Here is a 26747-nt window from a genome sequence, read left to right as displayed (position 1 = left end):
TTGGCTGGCAGCTCCTGTCTGGGAGAGATTTGGGAGGAAAGGAGGACTGGAGAAGTGTGAGGGCATCTCTATGGCACCAGTCAAGGACTTTGGCAGGGATGCTGGGGTGAAAAGGGAAACCAGACCTGGAGGCTTAGAAGATACAGAGAAAGCATGTAAAAAGTGAGCGATGGACTCCTTCTGGACAGCTGCTTATTGGGCAGGTCAAACAGCAGCTTCAGTCTTGCTACTGCCATTTCAAACGCAAAGTAAAGCACTGGAGAGCTTAGCAAAGCTGTCAAAGGATGTGAAGTACCGCTGTGGGCCTCCTGGAGGCTGGCTTGCTGCAGGAAGGAGTTGCCGTTATAATGTAGGGCTTAATAAAAGGCAGTAACAACTTTATTTTAGTGCCTCTATTTTTTTTTTTTTTTTTTTTTTTTTTTTAGGGTACTAGAAGCCTCTTCTGTTTTAGGGATTACTACTCTGAGTTGCTCAACACTGGTGGTGCCATCTCAGCTTCTTTATGCTTTCATAAGTGTTGATCTCACTTGCTCAAAAGCCCAGAGCAGGTGCTTGTTTGGGGAACAGACAAGCTCAAAAGAGCAGAAGCCACCAAGACTACCTTTGTTTTCAGTGATAAAAAAACATAGTTGCTGGATAGAGTGACTCTGAGTTGGAGACCAAATCTCACCTTGTTTTGTCAACACTTGAGGGTCTTCCCAGAAGTCATCAGCCACTGCACTAATGGGAAATGCCCTGTATGGCCAAGGCCTAGGGGCTCATGCAAGCTCTTTTGCCTTGCCCGAGCCCCAGTGAGGGGGCATTGGGAATGAGACAAGACTAAGCCAAAGGGAAATGGTGCCAGGGGACGATGGGGAGGGCAGGAGAGAAGGGCAGACAGGACCATGGAGGATCGGAGGCAAGTTAGAGCTTTCTCTTGAGCTTGTGGCTGGCCCCGCCACCCCCGCTCCGCTCCCGCTTCTCCTTGCGGACGCAGAAATACTTGGTGACCCTTTTGCGGCACTGCTCGCACCGCACGGCGCAGCACCAGTGGAACTTGCAGTTGCAGCTGGACACCATCTCGGCTCGCCTCTCCTCCACCGCAAGCCCACAGTCTCCGCACAGCCGCCGGCAGCTCCGCTTCTCCCACTTGCTGAGCGCCTTGCCCCTCTTCAGGCACTCCCTGCCCTCTGTGCCCAGCAGCCCCAGTGTCTTGTTCTCCAGGCAATAGTCAGGAGAGTCTTCTAAATGGACCAGCTCCTTCTTGGAGATGGAGCTGAAGGTCTCGGCGATGGCGCCCCGGCTGGCAGCACTGTTCCCTGCCCCCTGCAGCAAGTCCACCTTCAGGGCTTTGTGGTACCTCTCCTTGAGGTAAGTGCCCACCTCCCGGAACTCGGGCAGCTGCAGCCAGCAGGTCTGGGTGGTGCAACTGCCCGACACGCCATGGCATTTGCAAGTCCTCTTCATGGTGCCTTTCACGGCCTATAGGGTGGGGAGAGAGAGAGGGGATTCAGGAAAAAGCCCAGGGTGGTCATTTCTGTGCTGCAGTGCATGGAGACATGTGGTTCCAGGCCTGCAAAGCGGTTTGCCATCGACCATCCCTGCGCAGTAGTCCTGCCCAGGGGTTGTTGGCTTAAAGCTTGCAGATTTGCTTCTCTACGGTACTCCCCTACTTGAACTGGGAGAAAGAGGACAACGGGAAGCCATTAACACTGTAATCACGGAAGGTTTGCTACCTTAGAACAAACACCACCCATCACGTCAGTACTGCTGCCATCCCCTTCTCCTCAGCAAGGTAGTTGATTCTTCTGGACACATGCTTTTAGCCACAGCAAGTTGTGACTCCACAGTGAATGGCCAGAGCCAATCTGGTGTGTGGTGTCAGGTCTGGAGGGAGAGAGTGGCTTACCTTTCTACCCGCCTCATTGTTATGCAGGTTCATAGCAGCTCTGGCATCTTGTCCAGTCTCCAGGGCATCCACAAACTGCTTGGAAATGGCTTCCCCGAAGCCCACGTTATCGCTGCAGCCTCCCCACAGCCAGCCTTGCCCCCCTAGGAAAGGAGATGAGACATGTGCTGTCAGGGAACCAGCCTCTCACCTGCCTTGCTTGTGGTGCTGGTGGCAAGAAAGGGTCTCAGAAGTGATGGGAGGGAACGGAGGCTGTGGGACAAATCCAGCCTTTTGCCTCGTGATACTCCCTGATTTCCTCCCCCTGGGCTAACACCATTTCTACCAAGGCCTGGACAGTAAGCGGCTCATGCAGGCAGCGAAGGGGTAGGTCCTGTGTGACAAACCTAGGGATTTTCAGGCTTTCTATAGAGCATGATATAGAAGCTGTTAATTATCATGCATTAGCAGCCATATAGATAAGGCTTTGGGTCTTCAATCACTTTCCTTCAAACCCTGACTTGAACTGGTTTGGTCTGACTCACAGGGACAGCATCTTGCTAATGTAGATTAGTGAACTGGTGGAGGCAAACTGGTCAGTGGGAACAGATTCCCTTCTGCTGAGAAACAACCCAAGCCTGGCACACGTGTATCGAGGAGACACTCTTTTTGGCACACCCAGAATCTTGGGATGATATTTGGCATCTCAGAAGGGTCTGATTTTCCAGTTATCATAAAGAAACAAAGGACTCAGCACAGAACTGGGAAACTGCACAGCAAGATGTGGAGGGTACTCTTCCTAACTGTGTGGGAGCTCGATAACAGCTCAGCTGACTAGAAACACGTCATGCGGTTTGCTTCTTTTCCTCCTAGAGAAAAATGCCAAATTCTGTATGTAGATTTGAAATCTGGAACATTCTGAACCCAACGTGCCTTGGCCATACATCTTGGGAGTTGTGGTTTAATGGACATGTGCCTCTCCTGAAAGGCCCGGCCCTTGCCCCGACTTCCCCACAGCATCACGGTCCCTTCTCCCAGGGAAAGGCAGGGGCATCCCATGGGAGGTGGGTAATTGCAGTGGATGATGAAGTCCAAATCAAGAGCTGGGACCGAAGGGAGAATGGAGACCTTTCACCAACTTGGAATCAGTGCAATGGCATTTAGAATTGAATCACGCTGTTTTGGACAAGCCCAAAAGTTTCCTTTGCCTTCTGAGGTTTTAAGTTCACAATGGAAAATTTTCATGAAAAACAGATATGTTTTGGGAAAAAGAAGCATAGCATGACTAACTCGGTTTTCCAGAGAAGATAAAATTTGGTGTGTCATTGCCCAAAGGTCTTGTTCTGCTGGAGGTGGGCAATCCAATGCTTTGGACACCTAAGCAGTGGCTGTTTTAAAAACTATTAGCCAATAAAGCAAATTACTAAATACTGGACACTCCAGAAGAGTTTGTCATAAACCGACACGTATTGACTGCCCAGTGCAGCTGGGCGGGGAATGGCTTTTGAAAGATTTTGAGAATTCGAAATTTGACCTCTTTCCATTCAAAACAGAAGACCGAAACATCAATGTTTTCTGCAAGAGCTGAGGGGAGAGCTGGCACGGTGCAGCCTGGGGTTCCCCACCCAGGGGTGCCGAGTGGCTGCGGGCCTGGGTACCGCTGTGACAGGAGCGGGGTGAAGGCTGGGAGCTGCCACAGTGGTTCTCCTGCTTGTGCTCTCGTGTGCCTGCCACGCTGACAAACGCCGGAGGGGTTTATGAATGCCACCCGGCCTTCCCTCCTGGTCATTCTGCTCTGGGGCCACCCTGGTCCTGCAGACCCTGGGAGGCCCGAGGTCCCTGATCAGTGCTGCTCTAACCAGACCTGTCGTTTAGACGCACGGCATCAGATCCTCTCCTCTGCCCGTATGACACAGTCATTCCCTCCAGCAGCTTAAATGGTTCTTGATTTGAACCAGGGAAACTGCAACCCCCTTCTACTTTCCTGCTCATTTAGAAATTAATGGAAAACATCAAGGGCTTGGCCTCAGCTGGTGTAAATTAGGGATGGCCCCATTTAGCTTCCACAGAGCTACTTCAGTCTGAGGCAGGAAAAGCTCTGCTCTGGGCATTATTTCCAGGTGTGGGGACCGGGAGGAAGAGTTGTTTTTGCAGGCCTCAGCAGAGGAGAGGAGAAGAGCTGTCACCTGCTGCCTGGGACGTGAGAGAGGGACAGCAGCTTGTGGCTCCTTACCCAGCTGTCCGTTGCGGGAGTCGTCACAGCCACAGTTGTCAAAATCCCCCAGGCTGCAGTTCCGGGTCAGTGTGTACATGACGCCCGCAGAGCTGATGGCGTGGACAAAAGCGGTTTCTCGGTTTGCTGTCAAGTGGGGATACAAGGAGAGCAGATGTGCTAAAGATTTCATGGCAACAGCAGTGTTAGAAATGACTCCTGCCATGCAGGAGACTGCGTAGCAAGAGACTTGCAATGGGCAGGGCTTTGTGGGATGGAGAGGAGGCCCAACGTGTCAGATTAGCTTAGTTTTGGCTAGAACTGCATGAAGACAGGAGCTCCCAAATTTGATCCAGACTGATTCATGCCATTTCCAAGGGTGTGGATGAGTTCAGCCCTTGGCTGTCCTTGTGGGAGCTCAGCAGTGGGGATACAGCACAGACAGCCAAATATCCCTCATGTCTCACTGATACACCCCAGAGGGGAAGGTGTCTTCTCCAAGGATCAAAGTGCTGCTTCCCCACAGCCCCCTCGAGCCTTACCTTCTGCTGGGCACTGCCAGGGTTCAAAGCAGTGATCATACCTACCAACCAGGATCAGCGTGGTGATCATCAGCTGACTTCACCCAGCCTTTGGCTTTCATTTAATGCTAGCAAGGTCTGGATCTGAGCAGATAACCTTGACGGGAATAGTTCAGGGACCTGCTCCCAGTCCCAGTGTGTTACTTTGTGCTGCAATTGCCTCCTCAAGGCCCCACTTTGAAACCTCTGTTCTCCTCTGCCTGAGGCCCTGGTCCCTCGTCTGCTGCCAGTCCCACCAGAGGCCTGAGGCTTTCCTCCATACCCAGGTCCTGCCTGTACAGGGCAGGTATGAGCTCATCCCACCATCACACGTAGATTTAGAGGACCAGGTATGTACTGAAACATTTCCTGCCACCTGCAAACAGGTGAGGAATGGGATAGAGCAACAATGACCACAGCCCCATGCCCTGCAGTGGCACAGGTCGCAGATGCTGGATTTCTGCCCAAGGTGACCATGACATCTAGAAGCTGTGTGAAGGCTTTTCTCCTGCCTCTTGGCCAAGCACAGCCACTGATGAACTCTTTCCTCCTCCTTTTAGCCATATCCCTCTGCTTGCCACCCCACCACCCCGTGCTGGCTCTCAGCCTCCTTGGGACACCCTGGTGAGAGACACCAACCAGGCATGGCATGTCCTGCAGCCCATGCCACATCGTGGTGGTGCATCCTTATGGGGAGCCAGTTGTGTAAGAGTTGGTAGGACACCCTTGCCCTGCCCAAGCTGGGGATCTGTGGGTCTGGAGGTGACGCTGGCATTGCGAGGCTGTCTTGTCTTGAAGCTAGATCTCAGCGTGTGTCTGGGAGATGATGGGTGAAGGGGCCTCCTGGAAAGATCCTTCTGGGGCATTCCTGGCAGAGGCACATCCCAGGTGGGGATGGGGAAGAAAAGGAGGCACTTGGGAACAGAGGAGGGGCCCACGGGCTCTAACCTGTAGCGAGGGGGTCCCAGTAGTGGTATCCAATGCTTTCCTTACCACTGCGCAGCCCACCGTGGCTGGAGAGCTGCAGTGCCCTCTCGGGGCAGTTCCAGCGGTCCCAGGCGAACTGAAACTTGCACTCCTCGATGCCGCTCTGCGCCCCGGCCGCCACGCTGCTGGAGTAGATGAGATAGGCCTAGGAGCAGAGCAGCGGGTCAGGAGGGGGGACGGTGTGTGCCCTGCTTCATCCCCCCCAGCATTAACTTGCAAAACTGAGTCAGGATGAGTTGGCCAGCATGCAGGGACAGCCCCGTGGGTGACACACTGGGAGCGTCCCCAGGCTACTCCCAGTGTCCAGGAGAGTCACTCAGCAGCTATAGTTTCTGTCACAGGCAGTGCCAAGCTGGTGTAGCCCCCGCCATGTCCCACGCAGCGGTGGGGCTGCTGCAGGCGTAGCTTTCCTGCCCTGAGCTGCATGTTGTGGGCCCTGCTGCTTTGTGGTCTAGATGGATGGAGAAGCTCAGTGGAAAAACACCAGGAAGAACATGGCCTCAGGTTCCCCAGGAGGCTGGCATTCAACTGAAAATAACTTGCATGCCATCTCACAGAGCCAAGTTGTATGGAGCTGTGGAGGTCTCTCAGCCTTGGCTCCCCTGGGGAGTGGAGCTCACCACCAGCAGCAGCAAATGCATTTTCTGCTGTGCTGGGTCAGAGCCTGAGCCTCCCAGGGAAAAAGGGCGAGCTGCTGGCTGTTAGCCACGTTAGGAGATGTGCCAGTCAACATCTTATCTCTCCAGCATGAGAGGAGGCAGAGCCTTCTCCTCAGAGACCAGGGAGCTCCAGACCAGCAGATGCCTCAGCCTGCCTCCTCCTTCACCACAGCCCCAGGGGACAGCCAGTGCTTTGGAGCAAGATCACTCCACCATATCACGAGGACTGTAGCAAGAGCTAGATGGGCTCAGAGGTGTTCCTGGGGAATAGCCAGGAACAAAAATCAGGCGAATTTTACAACCAGTCCTGGCTAGGAAATAAAAGTCTCTGAAAGAGGGGTGCAAAGAGGAGGGGAGTCAAAAATACTGAACAAGGTCCTGGCAACTCCAGTTGTGCTTGTCAAGGAAGTATGTTTTCCAGGGCCTATGGAAAGTACGTTTCCAGCTTGATGAATGTGGGTCCTGATGCTAACCTGATCATCAGGAAGCAATAGATGACAGCTGAGAGCCTCAGCTGGTGCCAACAGACAAATTTCCAAATATTGGCCCCCAACCAGCTTTAAAAGACCCCAGACCAGATTTGCTTAGGGCTGATGCACCCCAAGAAGCTGCAGTTCATAGCGGGTTGTTCCTGGCCCTCCTCTGCCTTGTTGTATGAGACCTGGGGGTGAGGGGAGGTATGGCCAAGGCTGGATGGAGAGAAGTGGGAAGGAGGAGCCCCTCCCTCCCCTCCCTGGGTTTAGTGGAATCAGGGACAGAGATCAAAGGGATTTCTCTTACCTTGGGGCCCGTCATCAGGAAATTATTCACTGACCTGGAAGACAGAGACAGTGTCAGCAGGGAGGGGGTGATGGTGGAGGGGCCTGGGGAATGCCAGGCATCCCAGGGCTCTCCTCTCACCCCCCGCAGCCTGCCTGTCTCCTGGCTGCAAGCACCTTCGGGCTCTTCCGCTGCCTCTCCTTGCTGCTCCCTTTGAGCCAGGATGGTGCCTTCTCCTCCCTCTTCCCCCCCCCAGCCAGGCTGTACCAGGATGCCACCCCCTTGTCGCTCCCTCCTTTTGCTTTCCCCTGCACAGCTGCCCTTCACACCAATCCCTCATTTTTGTGGTGCTTTCCTGTCCCCCCACCTTTGCTTTTTGCCTTACCCAGCTGCTGCTCAGCTTAGTGTAGGGTAGCGTTGCCCCCAGCTCCAGGAGCTGGACAGTGTGCCAGCATCACCTTCCCCACGGGACTGTGCCGAGGGAAGGAGGTCACACCGCTGCTCCTTCACGGTATGTGTCCTGACGGCATCTCCCCAGATCACAGTCCCTTGTTTTCCTGTGGTGCCAGCTCTGGCGGCCCATGCTCCCCTCTTGGTCACATTAAGGTGATGGCTGTTCACAAACATGCTCGTCCTCCCTATCCTGATGGGAACTGCGTGGGGAGGAGTTGGGGCATGTGTGCAGTGGTCCTAGCGGAAATTAAACTTTCTGGTGTTTTCCAAGTGAAATATGAGAAAGCGAGATGAACTGTTCCCAAAGGTGCCTGTTTTTAAGTATTCCCGTGAAGCACTGAATTCTGCTGCTCTTCGTGGAGAACTGTTCTGTTGAAAATGCCAGGGTCTGTTTTAGTAATCTTAAATTGCAGGCTCCTTGCACCTTCTGCTCTGGGAGTCTCATGGTCCCCCTCTTTGTTCTGTAGGTCAGTAATTCCCACTTCTTATATGAGAGGGCAAAAACTTAAAATGTGGGTCCTCTTCCTAAGGCTATTGCAAGGCAAATGAAAGGACGGCTAGTGTTTGTTTATTTTTGAATGCAAGATTTTCATAGCCAATTTCACACTCTTCTGGCCCCTGTTTTCTCCTTGCCTGTAGCCTTCCGTGGCGTTAACCCATTCCTCCCACCTCCAGGTGGAAAAAGCAAAATAGCAAACTCTGGGAATGAGCTGGGGGGGGGCTGCTGAAGCAGAATCAGGGATTTTTAGGAGGTCTCTAAAGGATCACTAAAGAAGCCCTCAGCCTAATAGCTGCCTGGCCCAAGCCCTGCTCTGGTGGGACAGCAGACAGGGCTCTTGCAGGTGTTCATGGCTCCTAGGTTGTAACAGCCTTCTGCCCCTGCAGAAAAGAGGGAGAGGAGGTAATTGCATGACATACTACATTCCGACCCCTTTCGTTTTATAAAGAGCAAAATGTCTGTTCCCAAGTGAAGTTGTGAAGGAGGAATCTCCAAGGGCCACAAGGCAGTGTGGTTGGTCTCCATCGCTCCCTCCAGGAGCTTGCAGAGCAGAGCCGATGCTGGCCGGTCTGACTCTCTTTCTCCAGCAAGAAAGGCTGTTTCAGTGTAAATGGTCAGTCAGCGTTAGGACTCCACATGGTGCAGTGGACCACCAGTAGGAATCTGGAGGATGGCTGGGTGAATCCAGCTTAGCTGTGCCGTGGCAGAAAGGACTGAGGCTTTAAAAAGACCCAAGAGCCAACCCCAACTATCCCTAGCCAGAAATGAAGCAGGAGGAGGGAGGTTTCTCCTCCAAACCCCTTATTCTAGTCTCTCCAGGTTTGCAAAAATAATCCTCATCACTATTTCTGGTGAGTCTCTGGGGCATCTTCCCTATTGGCACCGCAGCACTCCAGGGCGATGGGTGAGTGCTGTTAAGCCAAGGGAAGGACACTGAGGCCAGAGAGGTGGCACAAGTGGCTTGAGACCTTGCAGTGAGTAAGTGACTGAGAAAAAGCTAGAGCATGCACTGTGAGAAACAGGGCTCTTCAGCGTCTTCTCGAGATAATGTCCCGCTTCAAATGCTGGATGTCTCTCAGTGGAGGATGCCTCTCTTTTTTTCAGCTGGTTCTCACAGAGCCTTAACCCACCCTCTGTCCCTTCAGCGGAGCTGCACGCTCCGCTCTGCAGTTGGGCTATCAGGCATGCAGTGATGCTTTCTGCTTTTCTAGCTCCTCTCCATTCCTTCAAAATCCCAGTAGCTGGGTGGACCTTCACTGGATGTAGGTGAGAAAGGTGCAGGTTGTGGTATGATTTTTCCTCCCTGCATGTGTTTTCAAGTGATCTTGTCTGGAGCCACAGATGTCCCTGTTTAGGGATAGAAAGGCACTGTCCTGTTGTGCTACAAATCCAGCACAGAGAGTGCGGGGACATCCCAGGGGGCAATGCAGGCATTGCTGTTCCAGGCTGGGGGACAAAGTGTAGCTGTGCTGCAGCCCCGCCGTGGACACTGGGGCAGACGGGGTACAGCTTGGTCAAAACCTCGAAACACTCGGTCTCTGCTGCTACTCACAGTTTAGGAAGAGCTGAGAGAACTAGTTTGCAAAGTTTCACTCTGGCAAGTCTAACTTTTTTTTTTTTTTTTTTTTTTTTTTGTGGAAATGCATCCATATTGATGAATCTTGTGCTGGGAAAGATTCCACTGGCTCAGAACGGGAGGGAGAGGGCTGTGCCAGGGCACTGCGAGCCCAGGAGATCCTTTCCCTTTGTTCCAGGCCTGGGATTCAGACCCGCCTGCGCTCCAGCCCCCGTGAGTACTTTAGCACGAAGTCGACGGCTGTTTTGCAGAGGAATTTTCCTTTGGGAGCTGCTTCTGCATTGTACAGCTAATTAAATATTTCCTGGGACTTGGAGAGACGGCATCTGCAGCCGGGTGATTAGAGCATCGGGTGACCTGAATCACACAGGGCCATGAACCTGGAGCTATTCAGACTGTATAAGCTCCATGGGTCCCCATCCTAACGCAACTGGGTAGCAGCATGAACAAGTCATTTTTCCATCTGGTTTCCCTCCTGTCCTTTGCCTTGACCTTAAACGCGCTTTGCTATGGGGACCACACTCAGGACGGCGTCAGTGTGAATCTGAGCCCCTGGCAGCAGCTGTGAGAAAACTCTGGCCAAATGCCCCCGTGTAGGCAAGATCTAGAGAATTGCAAGTCCTCTCTTACCTTGCTTTTTTCTCATCGTTGCTTCCCACCTGGGTAGGAAAAGCCAAATTCACAGCGTGCAAGAAGGATTTTCTTCAAGCCCTTGCTGAGCAGTTGCAAGGGTGGCTTTAGGAGGAGGACAGTAATCCGCAAGTTCGGGGTTTACGGCAAACCAGCCTGTTAGCAGGTGTCAATTGACATAACTGCATTGAAGCAGAGGATCTGTTCCTCCCGGGATAAACCTCAAGGTTCACCAAAAGGCCAAGTTCAGGATATGCCAATTCACCATCTGCAGCTGAGCAAATGGTACAGTAGCAATTTCCCAGCGGGATATTCTAAACATTTTTATTAAGTCGGAGAGACAGAAGGCATTTTCCCTGAGCTCTCTGATCAACAGGCAGGCACGCTGCTGGGCGGGTTCGTTGGGCTTAGACAAGTAAAGGATTCATTTAGACTGGTACACATTTAACTCTCACAGCTGCAGGTGCATTTAGGAGAAGGGGAGATGGGACAGTCTGAATATCGGGGTGCTGTGTGCTGCAGAATGGGCTGTCGTACGGCTGGAGGGTAGCTGGAATTTTTCTTATTTATGCTGAGAGGGAAGGAAAGATAATAATGGAGACAAACTCCGTGTGCTTTGTCTTTGCCCATAGGATCTAGCTAAGAAAAAAATGCATCTCTATTCTCCAGCAAGGAGAGAGAGTAATTCAGCCACTTGTTCCATGGATGTAGTGGCAATGCCACTACAGTCATCTCTGTGCTGCAAATAGGAATCACTATGAAAATGCATCTCTCCTCATTTTTGTCTCTGTAGTGTGATTTTTATGCATATATTTATTTTTACTAATTTTCCATACCGCTGTAAAGGAAAGCAGAATGCAATCCTAAACTAACTAGCTAGCTGGTGCAAACCAGCCCGATGCCCGTGACTTCAGTGTCACCACACTGATTTAAAACTTCTTGAAATCACACACACGAAACAAAACACTTGGAATTATTTATCTTCCGTGACAAAGCTTACGACTTTACAACAGCTGACAAAGGGGTTTCTAGCTTTCTAAACCCCTTTCCCTCCACCTTCAAACTCCAGGACAGCGTTACACGGACTGAAGCGGAGCGGAGATAGACCTCAGCCGGTAGAGAGAGGAGCCCCACGGAGTCCTTCACCCCCTGCCCAGCCCGCGCAGGGCCCTGGGCAGGACACGCTGCTCCCTCACTGCAACTCTATGCATCCAGGTAAAAAGCAAGCCAAAGGCAAGTGGTTTTCATTGCATCCGATATTAGGAAATTATCTCAAAGCTAATGAATATCTACAGCAGGAGTTCCCTACCATAGTTTTATCGAATCCAAAACCAAATAACCCTGCCAAGCAGCCGTCCCATTATATTTTACGCATGTCAAATGCTAATAAGCCCCTGATAATTTCTGCTCAGTTACAACTTTAACAATTAACAGCACCCCGCTCCTCAGTTTAATATGTCCCGAGAGCCTTATCAAATCTCCCATTAAAGTATTTGTTTGGTGCCTTATCACGCACTCATGCTACCGTGCTGCTGCTTCAGCTCTTTAGAAAATTATAAAGCTATATTTAGATCTTTACTGTCATTATTGTAAATACAGAAAATGGATACAATTTCACTTTGGATCTGAGTTTTGTTTTCAAGTACAAACTCCTCCAAGTTTTTAGAAAACCAGTGTCACTGGAAACTGAAGGCAATCTCACAGCTGAAGTGTAAAAAACATTTAGAAACGAGCTGCTGCATTAGAGATTGTTACATTAGTCCCACAGGATAGGAGACAGAGGAGCAACTCATTAATGTTTGGAGACTTACTTTTTTTTTTCTTAATTTCTCTCTATTTTTCTACATTTATTTTATTTTTTTTTTTAGTTCCTAAGTGCAACCCTGACATTTTGCTCACCTAGAAACACACTGACCCTTCAACCTAGCTGACACGGCAGAATCTAATCTACATTTAGAGAAGGGAAGTGGCCACACACATATATATGTAAAAAAATATTTTTGATCTATATTACCCCCTGATCCCAATTCCCATGGTTAAATCACAATAAAAAAAGAATCTTATTGCATTTTAAGCTGTTGGATCAGATAAAGAAGACCAGCAAAACCAGCAAGCAGAATTATTGCATGATTCCCACAGACCTTGCTTTTTTCTCCTCAAGAGAAATGATTGTTTTGAATAAAGTTTGCAATTTTCCTTTCTCTCAGGTAATCATGACCTATGAGCAACACACGGAGATCTTGATCTATAAACTTTTTCCCCTAGATAAAGACTTCTGAAAGGCAGACAGGGAATTTAAACATCCACCTTCCACTGAAAATGCCTAAGATTTCTTTATTTAACTCTACTTTGTCCTCTGAAATTTCTCCCCTTTGAACTTCCTTTAAAATGTTGATTTTTTTAATCTTTTAATGTATTCTAAACCTGTTTATATTGAAGAAAGCAAGAGGCATACACAGGAAGAGTGGAAAAATAAAAATAAAATCAGCATAAGTTCTTGCCTGGCCTCTCTGCATAACATACATATTCCTCTTGTTCCAGAAGAGAGATTTATCTTGAGTTTGCTACTGCATAATATTTAGACATATACAAATTGTTGCACCTTCTTTTAATGAAGGGAGTAGAAAATCTCTGAAAGAACATAAATTTCACTCCCAGCTTAACAGGCCTGAGTTCCCAATTACCCTTGAGTTTCTCTTTCTGTAATTTTGGTTTCTCTGTCCATAGTAATAACCATAGGGATCTGCTGCGGGGGAGGCAGCGGATTTTAGTAATTGAACGGGAAAAGACTTTCCTTGCTGTTAGAGATAAGTCTGTGACCCGCTGAGCAGATTCCCCAGGGTATTACAGGAATGGAGAATAAAGTTTGGCTACACAGTAAAAATCACATAGGAAAAAATACCCACGGAGCCAGGCCATTTGAGTCCATCTCCATTTGAGCTCGGGATAGATACACTTGGGATAGATACACAAGGAATGATATGAGATTTAATGCAAGTGTAATCTCCTTCAGCTCACTCTTATAAAACTTTTCTGGAAATAAATGTAAAACCACACTCAGGACAGAGCAAGAGGTCCACAGGAGATGGCAACAGGTTTTTGCGTGGGGGGACGGGTCTGATGGGACCCAGGTGGTTGGGGGCCAAGCCGTAGCAATCTCCGTACCAAAAGCGTCTCCCCAGGAAATCCTAATACGTGAATTTCAGACATGTGTAATCCTGACCCTGTGCCTGCCAAGGAGTCCAGGTCTCAGGCTGCTCATCCGGAGCAATGCTCCTGTGTATCTAACTCACCCCTGCTGGCTCTGAGCTCTTAATCAGGGACTGTCCTCTTTGGGGAGCGCGGGAGAAGCCCCAGTTGATTTGATTAAGACAAGAGACAAGCAGACTGTGAGCCTTTGGAAAAACAGAAATCCCTGGCTCTGCCATTGGGTTATCTTCCCAGTTGGAAATGAGGGGTTAGATCTTCCCCTCTCCTCTACTCTATTTTACCCCAGCTCAGGATTTGGCCCATCAAGGGGGGAACAAGGGGACTTTCTCCGCTCACATCTAACCTCTCTGCCAATGAGTGTGTTGGGACTTAGTTAAATATCTGGTCCCATTAAAGACCAGAATGGAGCTAAGTGGAAAAGGGAGGACATTTAGGAAGGTGAAGAGGAATTTTCTTAGGGTGTCCGGGAAGACCACCTGCCTGTGACACAGACTGAGGTGCTCTCGATACTCACCAGGCACAGCAGGACTGGAAGAAGGGAGTGAGGAAGAAGATGCCCAGAAAAGGGTCCATGTGAAATATAAAATCCAAATAGAGAGGGAGAAAGGATATCCTAAAAAAAAACTTGGGTACCACCACCAGCGAAAAGAAAAAAAAAAAAGAAACACAACAAAATTAGGGAAGGGATGGAGTTATTTTCCAGCCGGCGCTCCTGGTGTGATGAAGAGGCGTATGCCCCCTGAATCCCAACTTCTGCGAAGGGTAACCAATCCTAAAGTAAGAGCTAAAGGGGGTTGGTGAAATGGAGCCGCAGAACTTCCTAAGAAGAGATTATCTACTTAATTAAAGATTTTTTTTTTCCCTAAGTCCTTCAGCCAATCAGGACTCAAGTGCCAGAGAGAGATTGAACTGATGAAAAGAACACCCCAGGTTCCTCGAAGACAAATGCACCACGAAAGGGATAAGAGGGAGGGAAAAGGGGAAAACAAAAAAAAAAAAAAGAAAGAAAAAGAGAGAGAGAGAGAGGGATAAAGAAAGAGACAGCAAATCCCTTAAAGTAATCACCAGATTCAATCTCCACCAGCACTGCCCTGCCTCTCCATCCCCCGCAAAGGCAACTGGAAGGGCCGATTTTGGCATGCCCTCACTTCCTTCTGCCTTGGAGACATCGCTGGGGCCAGGGTGTGCTGGGTGCTCCGGGATGGGGGGCTTGGGTTCGGGCCGCCCGCACCCGCTGCTTGGAGACCATGCAGTGTGCTTCAGGGAGAAGGTTGGGAAACACATATGTGAACATCGTCTCTGCCTCAGACTCCCACAGGAGTTTAAGGGGAATCAGGGCCAGTTCCTACCTCCATCTGCTCTTCCTTCATCACAGCGACCTGCTCTTTCTTCCCACCTCCTCTTTGCCACATGTCACCCTCACCCCAGGAGAAAGGCCTCTGACTAAACCTTCCCTTAATGTTTTGCTTTTGGGGTTTCCTACAAAGTTGACAGGAGAGGGTCTTTGGGTTGGGAGGGTCAGTGGTCTCTCAGTGAGGGCTTATCCCAGGCCAAGAGCTGCTGGAGCTACTTAGAACTGCATCCAGCCTGTGCCTCCTGGCCATGCAGGACATCCCAGTTACTGTCACGCTGCTCACCACTGCCACTCTGACTGGCGTTAGGTCAACAGGACCAGCCGCACTGCCCTGGCCCAGAGCGGTAGGAGCATCTTCTCTGCACTGCATAGCTCGTTTTCGTACTGTGGATGTGATCAGCTAAAACGTGGGCTGAGACCAGTCAAACTCATTTCATCCAGGCTGCAGCTGCTGCGCAGAAGGGCTGAACCAGGGCAAGATTCGAAGGGGAGCGAGACCCCGTGGCTGGGCCATCAGGCAGGGCTGGCTGGAGGCTGAGCTTTGCTCAGGGCCACCTCAGGCAGATGAAATGTCCATTCCGGCTCACGCAGCCTCGAGGGGGGAAACCTGCCCAGCGGAGACTTGCTCTCAGCTGGGCTTTGGCCATGCCAAGACCGGCTCTGCCCAGGCCAAGGAACTCTGGCCGGGCACGAGTCGGGCACAGCATGCAGGGCATTGCTGGGAAAACTCTACCTGTAGCCCCGAGCGCTGCCCACGCAGCCACCAGGGCTGGCTGGGTGGTTTGCAGGCACCTAGGCGAGGAGAAAATGCAGCCACCAGCAACTGATCCCAGGGCCAGCTGTGCCTCCCAGCTGCATCCTATTACAGCTCAGCTGATGGTATTTGCACTAATTAAAGCCCCAACTCCTGCAGCCCTGAGCATTTTAAAAACCAAGGTGTTATGTGCACGGAGAAAAAGCTTGAACATTTATCTAGTAGAAGATAAACCCCAGAAACTGAAAGGTGAGGGAAATAAGCCTTTTATCTATTTCAATTATTTATTATATTGAAACAGAATTCCAATGCTGTGATGTTTAGCACAGTTTAATGGTTTCGATGGCCTAATTCAAGTACCGGGGGCGGCTGTGCTCTCCCTGCCAGAAGAGGCTGCCCTGGGGGAGCTGAGGGGCTGCCGAGAGGCTGCCCACCGTGCGGGGGCTCAGCCCCACCAGGGCAGCGCTGGTGGGGCGCAGCACTGCTGATGGGACGCAGCCACCCTGCACTTGGCATTTATTCCCAGGGGCAGGAAAAAGAAGGATTTCAAGTTGTTTCTTGTAAGCTTCCAAATGTTTCTTTCAGGATTCTTGAACTGGAGTTTTCTCATTCCTCGGGTCCAGCAACGACAGCGTTTTGAAATCATGCAACACTTCAGACATGTTGGAAAGCAAGGACACCATTGGGTATGCTGGGGTGAGCTATTCTTGTTTACTCCAAGACAAATTAAGTAAGGGGATTGCAAAAATGAGGAAAAAAAAAAAATAATAGTTGTAGGTGGATACAAAGTAATGAGGAGGAATTTATTCTTTTATTAGCTATTACAGGAGGCAGCCAGGCCTTCCTCCAAGCTCACAGAAGCACCGGCAGCACCAGGGCGCTTCGGAGCCAGCAGCCTTCCCTGTCAACTTCTAATTTCAATTAAATGCAATAGTCATTTTCCTGGAAACGATCATGTTTTTCAAGCCAAAGAGGCTGGAGGCGAAGCCTGAAACAAAACTATCCCAAACATGTTTCAAAGCACTTAATTAGAGCTCTCAAAGGCTGTTTAATAGACTCTATGAGGTACTCTATATAGAAACGGGATGCAAAATTGTTTTATAATGTCTTTCAAATTTTGTTATTGTTACCGACAAAAGCTCTGTAAATTTTCTAAAATGGGCCCAGAGAGCATTAAAATACATTTTATGGCCAGAAGGACCGGTATATTATCCCATCTGACCTGTTGGCCAATACAGATCTCTAATGACCTTTGTCTTGAGCACTGTAGTGTGAGTTTGACTGTTTGCTCATCTCCCAGAATGGCAGACAGGGCTTGAGGACAACAGGAGACAGAGGAACTACCACCATCTGTGGTAATTTGTTCTAGTTTGTTTTAAAAAAAAAAAACAAAACAAAACAAAAAAAAAACAACAAACAAACAAACAAACAAAACCCATTAATATAAGGTGTCCAGGTTTAATTTCCAGAGTACAGAGATCTGAACTGTCCTTAAAGAGCTTGTACAAGTAATCACAGAAAGAGTGAAAAATAAAGCCTCTAACGCTCTTTCTGCCTTCTAGCCTGGTACCAATACAAGTGATGGATATGAAAAATGAGGTTAAGAAGTGGGTGTAAAAATTCCAAGTCAGGCTCGCAGATATCTCGAAAGTTTCGTGGTGTCAATGCAAAGTGCCCAAAGGACAGATTTTCTTAAAACAAAGTAGCCATTAAAAAGGTCAAGAAGGAATTTAAACTCTCTTATTTTAAAAGATACACAAAAGGTATGAGATCAAAATAAAAAGAAATTAGTCTTGTCTAGAAAGCACACAGGATTCAACCCTGAAAGAGCTGAAAAAGTCTCAGGAAGGTCCGTCTTCGCAGTGCAGTAATCGGATTTCGACTGATTTGACTGCAGCTTTGCCTTTTGCACCAGATACACATGGCTTTAATAATATCTAATGCCTGTCAAAGCAGCCCCCAGCACGCTGAGAAAGTGTGTTGCTTGCAGTCCTGTACTGAATGTGCCCTGTGCTACTCTGCTCCTGCAGTCAAGTGATTCTAGAAACAAAGCCAGACAAAGGCTGGGGAAAATTAATAGCTTTTATGAGACTGACTAATATGCATTGGAAAAAAGCAAACATGTTTTTTGAGCACTTTGGCTCTGAAAAGGCAGGAAAGGTGTTGGTATGCCCGGAAGCCTCTCTGTTTATTTATTATTATTATATATATATTTTTTTTTTTTTTAGCTGTATCAATCTGAGATTGTGACATTAAAGATGGAGTTGACACACCAGGACATGCAAACAGCTGCATGACCTCTTTGCTGTAACCTTTGCCTTCCCTAACGCTGCTCTCTGCATGGGTGATGCATCCTGAGCAGCATCCCGTGAGGTCTGCTTCTGCTTTACCAGCATTGAATGTATCCTCACACTGGCAGGTTTTCCTTATGGTTCATGCAGGGACAGCGCAGGGAATCCTCCTCCACTGCAGTGAACTGTGGGACTGGACACATCCAGTCCATCCAGTGAAAATTATTTCACATCAGAAGGGACAGGAATGTTGCAATGGCTACAGAGGGTCGGTTCAAGGTATGGACACCTACAAAGCATTTTCCAGCTGCTGCAGCTCTCAAAGTGCCACAGTGAAACAGCTCCCCCACTTTGCCCGTTTTACAGGATGCAAAAGTGAGGCTTGGAGCTAAGAGGAGGTTTGGGGATAGACCCAGCTTCCATCTGCCTGGTTTGATGCTCAGGGCAGCCATTTTCAAGGGAAAGGCAAAGATCTCTAGGGAAATGTCCTCTTTAGCCATGGTATATAGAATTTGGTTGTGCCCTGGAGTAATTGAGCTTAGAGCACTTCAAAAGCTCCGGTTCATCCTTAGCCTGGGCTACAATAACTCCTTTATCACATATTCCCAGTTACACCACTAGAGGATATTCCCTATGAATGGTTTTGACTTGCCATGGCAGTGACTTGCATAGGCTCATGCTGTGTTGGCCAAAAAAGTATTTATTTTGAGAGTCTAGAAAGCAAGTACAGGTCCAGGGCATCTTTTTCCAGCACCCACAGAGCAGGTGGCTGAGGGCTGGGAGAGGGAAAGGGAAGGAAATGCTGAAAGGTGGGGTATCTAGTGATGGAAATCAAAGGAAAGCAAAGAGATGGTGTGCTATTAAAGGACAAGCTGGATCAGCTTGAAGAAAAAGGACTGCGAGGGTGGGAGGGAAATTACGTATAGTGCTCCACGAAGGTGTAATTAGGACGAGCAGGACTGAGCAAGTCGAAGCACATTCCTGGCTGGCTGGCAGGAGGTGAGATAACCCTGGAGGTGAGAGGGACCGTAGTGAGCTCCCGGGTCTAGCAACATAGCCTGGCCGCTCACCAGCCACACATCGCTCCTGTCCCCACGTGCCTTGAAGGAAAGCCAGGCTCCCATGCGGAGCAGCAGCCACAGCAACCTCAGCATGGCCCTTTGGGGACCAGGAGCCCAAGCCACATGCTACTGCTCATCCTGGACACAGCCACCATCCTTCAGAGAGCCTTGCTCAGGCCACCACAGACAAGCTCAGGGTCATGAGGAGTAAATGTCACGGGCGTCAATGCGGGTGGCTCTGCAAAAGGAGCTTCTCTTCAGCACCCATGAGGGCTCTGCCTCTTGAGGGGTAAATGTGCTTGTCCCCTGCACATGGACATTTGGGGCAGCATGGCAAAAAAAAAAAGGAAAAGGCGGAGATATCCTTCTGTACCGGCCAGAAGGATCAGTAGCTGGAGGGGGAAAGGGCTGCAGGTTGGAGAGGTGTGTGGAGCTCAGTGGACCAAAGGATGAGTCTGGTAAAGCAGGAAGACGGCTCAGCAGCATGGTGTAAATACTTGCTACCTTGGGTCTTTGGTAAACCTGATGAATCCAAGAAAAATCGACATGGGAGCTGCTTAAATGGGTCCACTGTTCCACCAGAGAGACATACATTTTGTTTCCCTTTCAGGCTCCCTGTGATCCCCTCAATATTATTATTATCAGGAATATTTGGAAACAAAACCGCATTTCAAACCGAACAAAATCAAGCCCTTTTATTAAGGAAACTGCCCAGTGACATGCTTTGATCTTTTTTAGCTGAAACCGTCCGTGAGCTCTGCAGGAGCTGTAAATAGCTCCAACAGACTTACAACTGGATATCCTTTACCCCAGCGATTTTGCTCGGCTCTAGCGTGGAGAGACTGATTGGTTTGGAATCCCTTTTGTAATGAAGACAGGAGGAGGTTTAAGCTGAGGGTTTTACGCAATCCTGTGATCTTTTTCATCTCTAATTTGCTATGCGGTCTAATGGCCGTGCAGCAGCATACGTAGCTCTGAATTACCCTGTAATTTGTCCCTCTGGCGAGCCCCGCTCGCTGTTTCGCAGCCGGCAGATGGTGCTCCCGGCTCGGCCTGCCGCCCGGCCAGGGCTCAGCGCTGCTGCTCGATAGCATCCTTGGACCACGGGAGTGCGGGGAAGTGCTCCTCTGCCGGGTATTGCCATGTCCAGTACAGACAACAGGCTCTGCAGGGTATCTGGGCTTAAAACATCTCCCCTCCTCCTCCCTCCTTCTCCAGACCAAGCCCATTGAGGCCCCAGTATGGGCTAAAACCAGAGATCGTGAATGGTTCGGTGTTTGCAGCAGCGGTGCAGAGCCACTGGTGGCCATGCCCACGGGTGGAGGGCCAGCAGCGCCCTGACGTGAGCTCTCTGCCGCAGCATAGCACGGTGCAGCCACCCGTGTGCTGCAGGAGACTTCCCCATGGGCCAGCCGCTGTGGCAGCCCGTGAGTCTTCTACTGACACCTGGCCTGAGCTTGGAAAGGATCAGGTCCTCATCAGCCCTCAGCAGGGAGATGGATGTAAAGCCGTCAGCGGTATGCGTAGATCTGGATCCACACATTTTCACTGCCTAACAGGTCCTAGGAAAAATCCCAAGGTCAGGGACCTGCAAATCTGGCTCAGTTCTTTGCCCTAAAACAGCGGCAAAAACCGTGCTGGCGTAAGTCCAGTGAGGTCCTTCCTCTTTGCCTACCGATGACTAACATGACTAACCCTTGGCATTTACCCGTAATGAGTCAGGCCTGCAAAATCATGAGACTGGCTTGAAAATAATACACAGTGGGAGCTATTTGTGTCCAAGCCTTTAAGGTACTCTTGGGGCTTGTTTCCTCTGGAATCAGCAGGGCTGGGAACATGCTGTTCTCCCGCATGAAAGGCAAGCTGAGAGTCTTGGGCTGTGGGCGATTGGGCTTTCCGATGAACACCGAATGTCAGAAAGCTTGCCATAAATCACAGGAGGTAGCGAGGCTGAGAAGGCACGTAGCACCTTTCTGCGTTGCCCAAAACTTGCTGAGTGTGGGTCCTGGCTGTTTGCCTGAAAGATCTCACGCGTTCAGTGTTTGTACATTAAAATACCGGATCTTTTTCGCTCTGCCCTTGGCCAAGAACTTCTCTTGGCCTTCAGTGTGTTACTTGTTGCTGCTCTTCACCTTGGGACTGGCTGCATTTCAGTGCTGAGCTTCAGATCAGCCCACGGGGTGCTGTGGCCCCCAGCGAGCTGTAAGGAAAGCTGAATAATTTCCCAATAAAACCTAGGGCTCAGGATCTGGCTCCAGCTCCAACATTCCCCGGTGTCATCTGCGCTGACTGGGACCATCTCTCCTGCCAAAATAGACAGTCAGTCCCAGTAAATGGTGATGATGAGGAGCTTGGAGCCTGAATCAGACAGCCAAGATGAAGAAATACGTTCAAGGTCACGGAAAACTGGCACCACAAAATCTGTCACCAATTCTTTGCAAAAGCCATTGCTGACAGAGCCAGAATCCAGCTTCCTGTCAAAATCTTAAGCATGAGGCACTTCTATTGATGGTTGTTGGAGAAATGTTGTGGATACTCTGCTTTTGGACAACCTTGAGCTCTTTTATAAGTGTCCCAAGAAGCAAGCTGCTGCATAAACAGTAAAGCAGCACTTTTGCTGGCCTGTTGGGGACAAGCCTCTTGGCTTTCATACTGTCAGCCTGGATGAGGTTTCACCACTGATGATGGGCACCACAAAGAGGTGATTTATTGAGGTATAACGCACTCTGAAGGAGGTGTTTCTTTTCCTGTCTAAGGGGACCAGACATTTTGCTTACAGGCTACGAGCATGGTCTGGGGCCTGATCAAGATTTTTCACTGAGCCCTAAAAATTAGAGATCCAGAGGGTGAAGGAAAGAGAAATGTGGCTAGAAATAATAACCCTTTTCTGAGCGCCCCTGTTGAAGCACAGCTAGGCTGGTGCTGCTGAGGGAAGTCAATGCATGACAGCAAACTTTGTTCTGGCCGGTTAAGTTCATTTGTCACAACTGATATGAATGTTTTACAAAGTCATCCTTATCTGACCTCCGTTATGGCAGCATCCCAGGATGTGGTCCACTGCAACCTCTTGGTACACTTTTAAAGCGTCAGCCGTTGACTAGAGGCTGGTAACTGAGGCATGGCACAGATAATGATTTGCCCAGACTCAGCAGCAAAATGGTGCATCCTATGATACATCTGAGCTGAAAACAGACCGGAGCATAGCCTGCTACTAGGGAGAGGAAGAGGGGGCTGAGGACACCCCTACGGCATGTCAAGGCTGAAAAGGGGGGTGCCCTACCAAAGAAGATGCAAGAACACCCTGGTTTCTGGCCAGAGGTTGCTAGCCAGTACACTGGGATGGCATCACACCAGGAGCAAATGAGGTTCCTGTGTAACAGCAGCTCTTCCCGAACATCAGAATTTGTATGGTGACATGCATCTGGTCTCAGAATGAAAATCAACAGTGACGTTTGCATTGTTTTTACATTAATGCATGAAAAGTAGGAATGAGCCCTATGTTTAGAGGACAAAGCATTCATTGCCACACCAAGAGAGGAGGTGACAAAAAAACCCAATTGCGACCACATTAGAAGAAACTAACCTTCATATTAATCCATCAGTGAGCGGTATTTTCTGGAATGATATACTTTAGGTAGGTTTGTCTTTACCTGTTGCCACTGAGAAAGATGTGCTCTCTCTCAGACTTTCTGCTGTCAGATTACATTGCAGTACCTGTTTGGAGGCAGAGTCTCACCGTTTCTCACCTCAGTTTTCAGAACTATGGCAACGTGATTCAGACCTCATGCCATCAGGGTGAGCAAAGAGGAACATGTAACACACAATGGCACTGAAGGCACCAACTTGGGACGTGTTTCCCCTGCAGTTCCCTTTCCGACTCAGGGATGGCGCTGCTGCCTCAGCTCTTATTCAGCCAATAATGCACACTGCACTCTGTGAAGGGCTTTTTATAGGGTGTGCTGATAGATGACCGCATATGACAGGAGTCATTCTTCCAGCCACGATGTGCCTGCTGTTGCTACGTCCAAAGCCTTGCATGCAGCTGCTGGAACAGCCCTTACCCACCCATGGTTTGTAACCAGAGAAAGAACAAAATGTCCTCAGGAATTAAGTGTGGCTTGTTTCTGGGAGGCTTTTTATTACGAGCATTTATGACTGTATCAGTCATTGGTAGGTGGTGATGCTAAGAGGCGATAGCAGATCCCGCTCAGGACACAGAGGTTTCTAATTCCAGCTCAGCCTTTGACTATGGATAAATTATTCCTCTTTCATATGCCTCAGTCTCCCTCCCCATTCAAGTGTCTACTTAGACTGTGTGCTTTTGGAGACAGTGGGTATCCCCCACCATGGGTTTGTACAACACCCAGCACAATGGAGACCTTGATCTTGATGGCAGCCTTCACTCGTTATCTTAATAGAAGCATCAAAGTCTTTATCTGAATTAATTTACCTGAACAATCTTTTGGCCGTAGTGACTCCAGGTCACAAGTATGATAAGAAGCAACAGAGGAAAGCGTGTGTATATAAAACCACTTTCTGGGTTTCGGGTGACTGAAGGTGCAACATCTGGGTTGTGGGTGGAGGTGATCACCCTCCAAGTGGCAGCATTGCACCTCAGACATAATACATATGACGTCTCCACTGCCTGCCCGAAGCTTTCTTCTGTGTGGGAAAATGAAGTCAACTCCTGGTCTTGGATCCCAAAGTGCGATTTTGTAGCAATTGTGGTGGTTCTCTGCAGAGAGCAACTCCTTATAGAGTTGCAGACTCGCACCCAGAATGAACTGGTACCTTCATTACAAAGGGATACCCCTGACCCGTCTGAAGAGGGAGCAAAAACCAAAGGTTTGAGGAGACTGGACCCTCCAGTCCCTTTTCCATTTTTAACCACTCACTAGAAACACCACGGGAGGTAGGAGGTATCAGTTCATAAGGGAAACTCCCTTTTGAGTAAAAGAAGCCTGACAAAGGACACTTTAAACAGGAGGTTTTGTCCTTTTTCTATAAATAATGTGAGGACCAGTAATACTGCTTCATTTGTCATCTGAACCTCCCATCTTGCATGGGAGAAGAGAGGACGCCGCTGTGCACCTCACCTCCAATGGTACATCTCCCAGCTTTGCTGGCTGCAAGGAGCAGACCTGTGTGGAGTCTCTACCAGAGAGAGTTTGTCATTGGGTTACTACCTCTCTTCATCAAGACATCAGCCAGTCATCCAAAAGACCTGGTGGTGTTTTTCACTGTGCTTCCTCAGGCCAGTTTTTCGTCTTCTGTGTCTCCCCTGCCCCAGCTTAGCAGACCCACATCAGCACTGTGCAGGACCTTCCTGGCGATGCTAAGCATCTTGAAGCAACAGTGAACCTCTGTTCCTCATCTGCCAGCCAGTTTCTAATCCAAGCCTTGCTATTTTTATCCAGTTAGGATTTCTTCACTCCCTTAATAAATACATAATGTGGCACTCCATCAAATGCCTGGCCGAAGGCGGAGCGGTTCGCAATCATTTCTGGCCATACCAGCCCAGAAAACAAACGACTAATCAAATGGCATCTCGTTTGCTGAGTCCAACAGTAAATTCTCCTCTCCAGTAGCAAAGTCTCCTCTCAGCGGAAGGATCTGGATATCAGGACTCTCTCAGCATTTCCACCAAACTGGGGTCTCTCCTCCTCTCCTGAAGCAACTGCATTAATGATGTAGTAGAGGAGAGTTCAGCAGCATCCTACCATGCCCACCATCTTTCCCCGTGCACCAAAGGAGCAAGCGCCCTATGTGTCACAAGGAAGGCTGTAGGACCTCCAATAAAATCACTCAGTCCTCTGAGATTTCTGTTCTCAATGTCCCAACAAATGGGAACAATGCCCACTGCCACGTCCTCTCGTAACCTCAGCCCCAGCGTGGTTTTCGTGTGCTATCTCTCATGCAGAGCTGACTCTTCTCTTTGGACCACCAGCAGACATTGCTGGGGCTTCATCTGAGCTGAGTCAAAGCACACATGTTCAAAATGTGATAAGCTTTATAAAAACAGGGAGAAGTTCGCCCCAAATATGTTGTTTGTAGCATCAGCTAAATGTTAACTTGGAGCTGTTCTCCCTCTCCATTTGCTGGGTTGTCTTGAGAGGATAAAAGCCAGAATTCCCAAGGAACTAGTAATTACTAGTGAGTTTTCAAGAGCGGAACTCAGAAACATCTAAGGAAAAATACTCAATCATAAAACCCTCTCTAATCCTGATTTCCAGAAAAAATAGAGCCTCTGCCCTCTAAAAACTGGGCACTTCATGGTATCTTTGGCAGGATTTCAAAAATCACCTTCTGCCTATGTAAACCTTGGGCTTGATGACCTCTGTGCAAGCCTGAGAAGTGGATTGTTCTTTTATGCTCACCCAAACACCTTAATACATTTCTTTCAGGCATAGTTAGAGGCTCAGCCTGTGTATTTCAGAGGGCTTGTACCAAAATTAGCACAAGCTTGTGAGTCCTCCACTGAGGAAAGGTGGACTGACCCCTTGGGAGGAGCCAGGCTGAGCCTCAGCTGTGCCTGCTCCCCCCTTCCAGGTGGAGGGGGTTGGTGGGGCAGCTGAGCAGTGGGCTGTCCTATAAAAGGAGCCTGCTGGGCTAGGAGCTTCTGCAAGGTTATTTGGGGGATGAGAGCATATAGGATGTTGCTGGTATTATGTGCTAGGGAAATGGTGGGCTGCAGCAAAGCAGTGCAGGTTGAGAGGTTAAGCGTCAGAAATTCTGGTTGTGGTTTAGGCAGTTGTTTAGGGCTAGTAAAGCAGCTGCTAGAGAAAAGGGGAAGCAGATGTATTTGGAAACTACCGATTACAACTGGTACCATCTAGGGGAAGGGGAGCAAAGCAATGCATTGTCTGCTCTTGGGAAAGCAAGCGTGTTTTGTTGAGTAGGGAGTTATTATTTCCAGTTCTCCCTTGTTTCCATCTCTTTTCTGGGATTAGGTATGCTCTGGGTAGTGTGACAGGGAAGCTTTTAGGCTCTGATATTAGGAACCTGAAGCAACTGTGAGGCTCCAGAGCCTGTAAGTGTTTCTTAAAGTCTAGCGTCCCCTGTCCTTAAGGAAAGCAGTGCCCTTGTGTCCCTGGCCTTACGTGCAATCAAGGCTTCTGAAAGTCTCTCTTCTGATGATGATGTGGAGTCTGCCCTCCTATGTGGCATTTCTCTGCTTGTTCCTGGGATATCATTAGGGTCTAGAAGCTTATGAATTAGTTCTGGGGACACAGCTGCTACTTTAAGTGCCTTTGTGCCCTCTCCAGGGCCGTAAGAGAGCTTTGTTTCTCCAGTCTCTGAACAACTCAATAGTTCATCTGCAGGCTCTTCCCCATGCCAGAGCAGGTCTGCTGCGGGGTCTCTTTCGCCAAACCAGGAATATTTCTCAGCACGTACTGGGGTGGAGGGCCAGAGCTCAGAAAGTGTCATCTGAGGAGCTGGAGGCTGAGGCCACCCTTTGATGAAGTCTATCCCAGAGCTGCTGTCTTGGTTGGGGGATTTCAGCCTGAATGAGTAAGTGTTCATGTGCTGACAGCGCCTGATCAAGTAATTTCACTTAAGTAACCCCTTGCTCCTCCCGTGTCAGAGACCGTGGGGTGTGCATCAATCAGCCGGTTTCCTCGTTGCCTGGCATCAGTCTTATCACCCATGAAGTTTACTGTTCTCATGTTTCGGTGGCCAGCCAAAGATTCAGCAACTCTCTGGTGCTTGCAGACAAACAGAAAATCTGGCACTTCTCTTAGTGTGGCCATGTCCCTGTGGTGGTTGGCAGGATGTCCTGTCTGAGGGAAAATTACAGATGTTTGATTTTCAAACAGTGTCCATAGGGAATGTTACTAGATCTGAACAGCTATCATATCTCCTCTGATATCTGAA

At 49.3% G+C, this 26747-nt stretch overlaps 1 protein-coding gene across 1 annotated transcript; it reads right to left on the bottom strand.

The window, feature by feature from the left end:
* Nucleotides 1-903: 903 nt before the first annotated feature.
* Nucleotides 904-22941, bottom strand: WNT8B (Wnt family member 8B; the record flags this gene model as incomplete). Its single annotated transcript, XM_082486438.1, has 7 exons — nt 904-1461; nt 1889-2031; nt 4101-4226; nt 5633-5771; nt 7066-7099; nt 22523-22564; nt 22934-22941. The coding sequence occupies 7 exons, from the start codon at nt 22939-22941 to the stop codon at nt 904-906; spliced, it is 1050 nt and encodes a 349-aa protein (XP_082342564.1).
* Between the last annotated feature and the right edge of the window lie 3806 nt (nt 22942-26747).

This window comes from Vanellus vanellus, assembly GCF_965231255.1.
Source record: "Vanellus vanellus genome assembly, chromosome: 7".
Classification (NCBI taxonomy): Eukaryota; Metazoa; Chordata; class Aves; order Charadriiformes; family Charadriidae; genus Vanellus; species Vanellus vanellus.
Note: the sequence above shows the minus strand (reverse complement) of the source record. Positions and strands in the feature narration are given on the sequence as shown.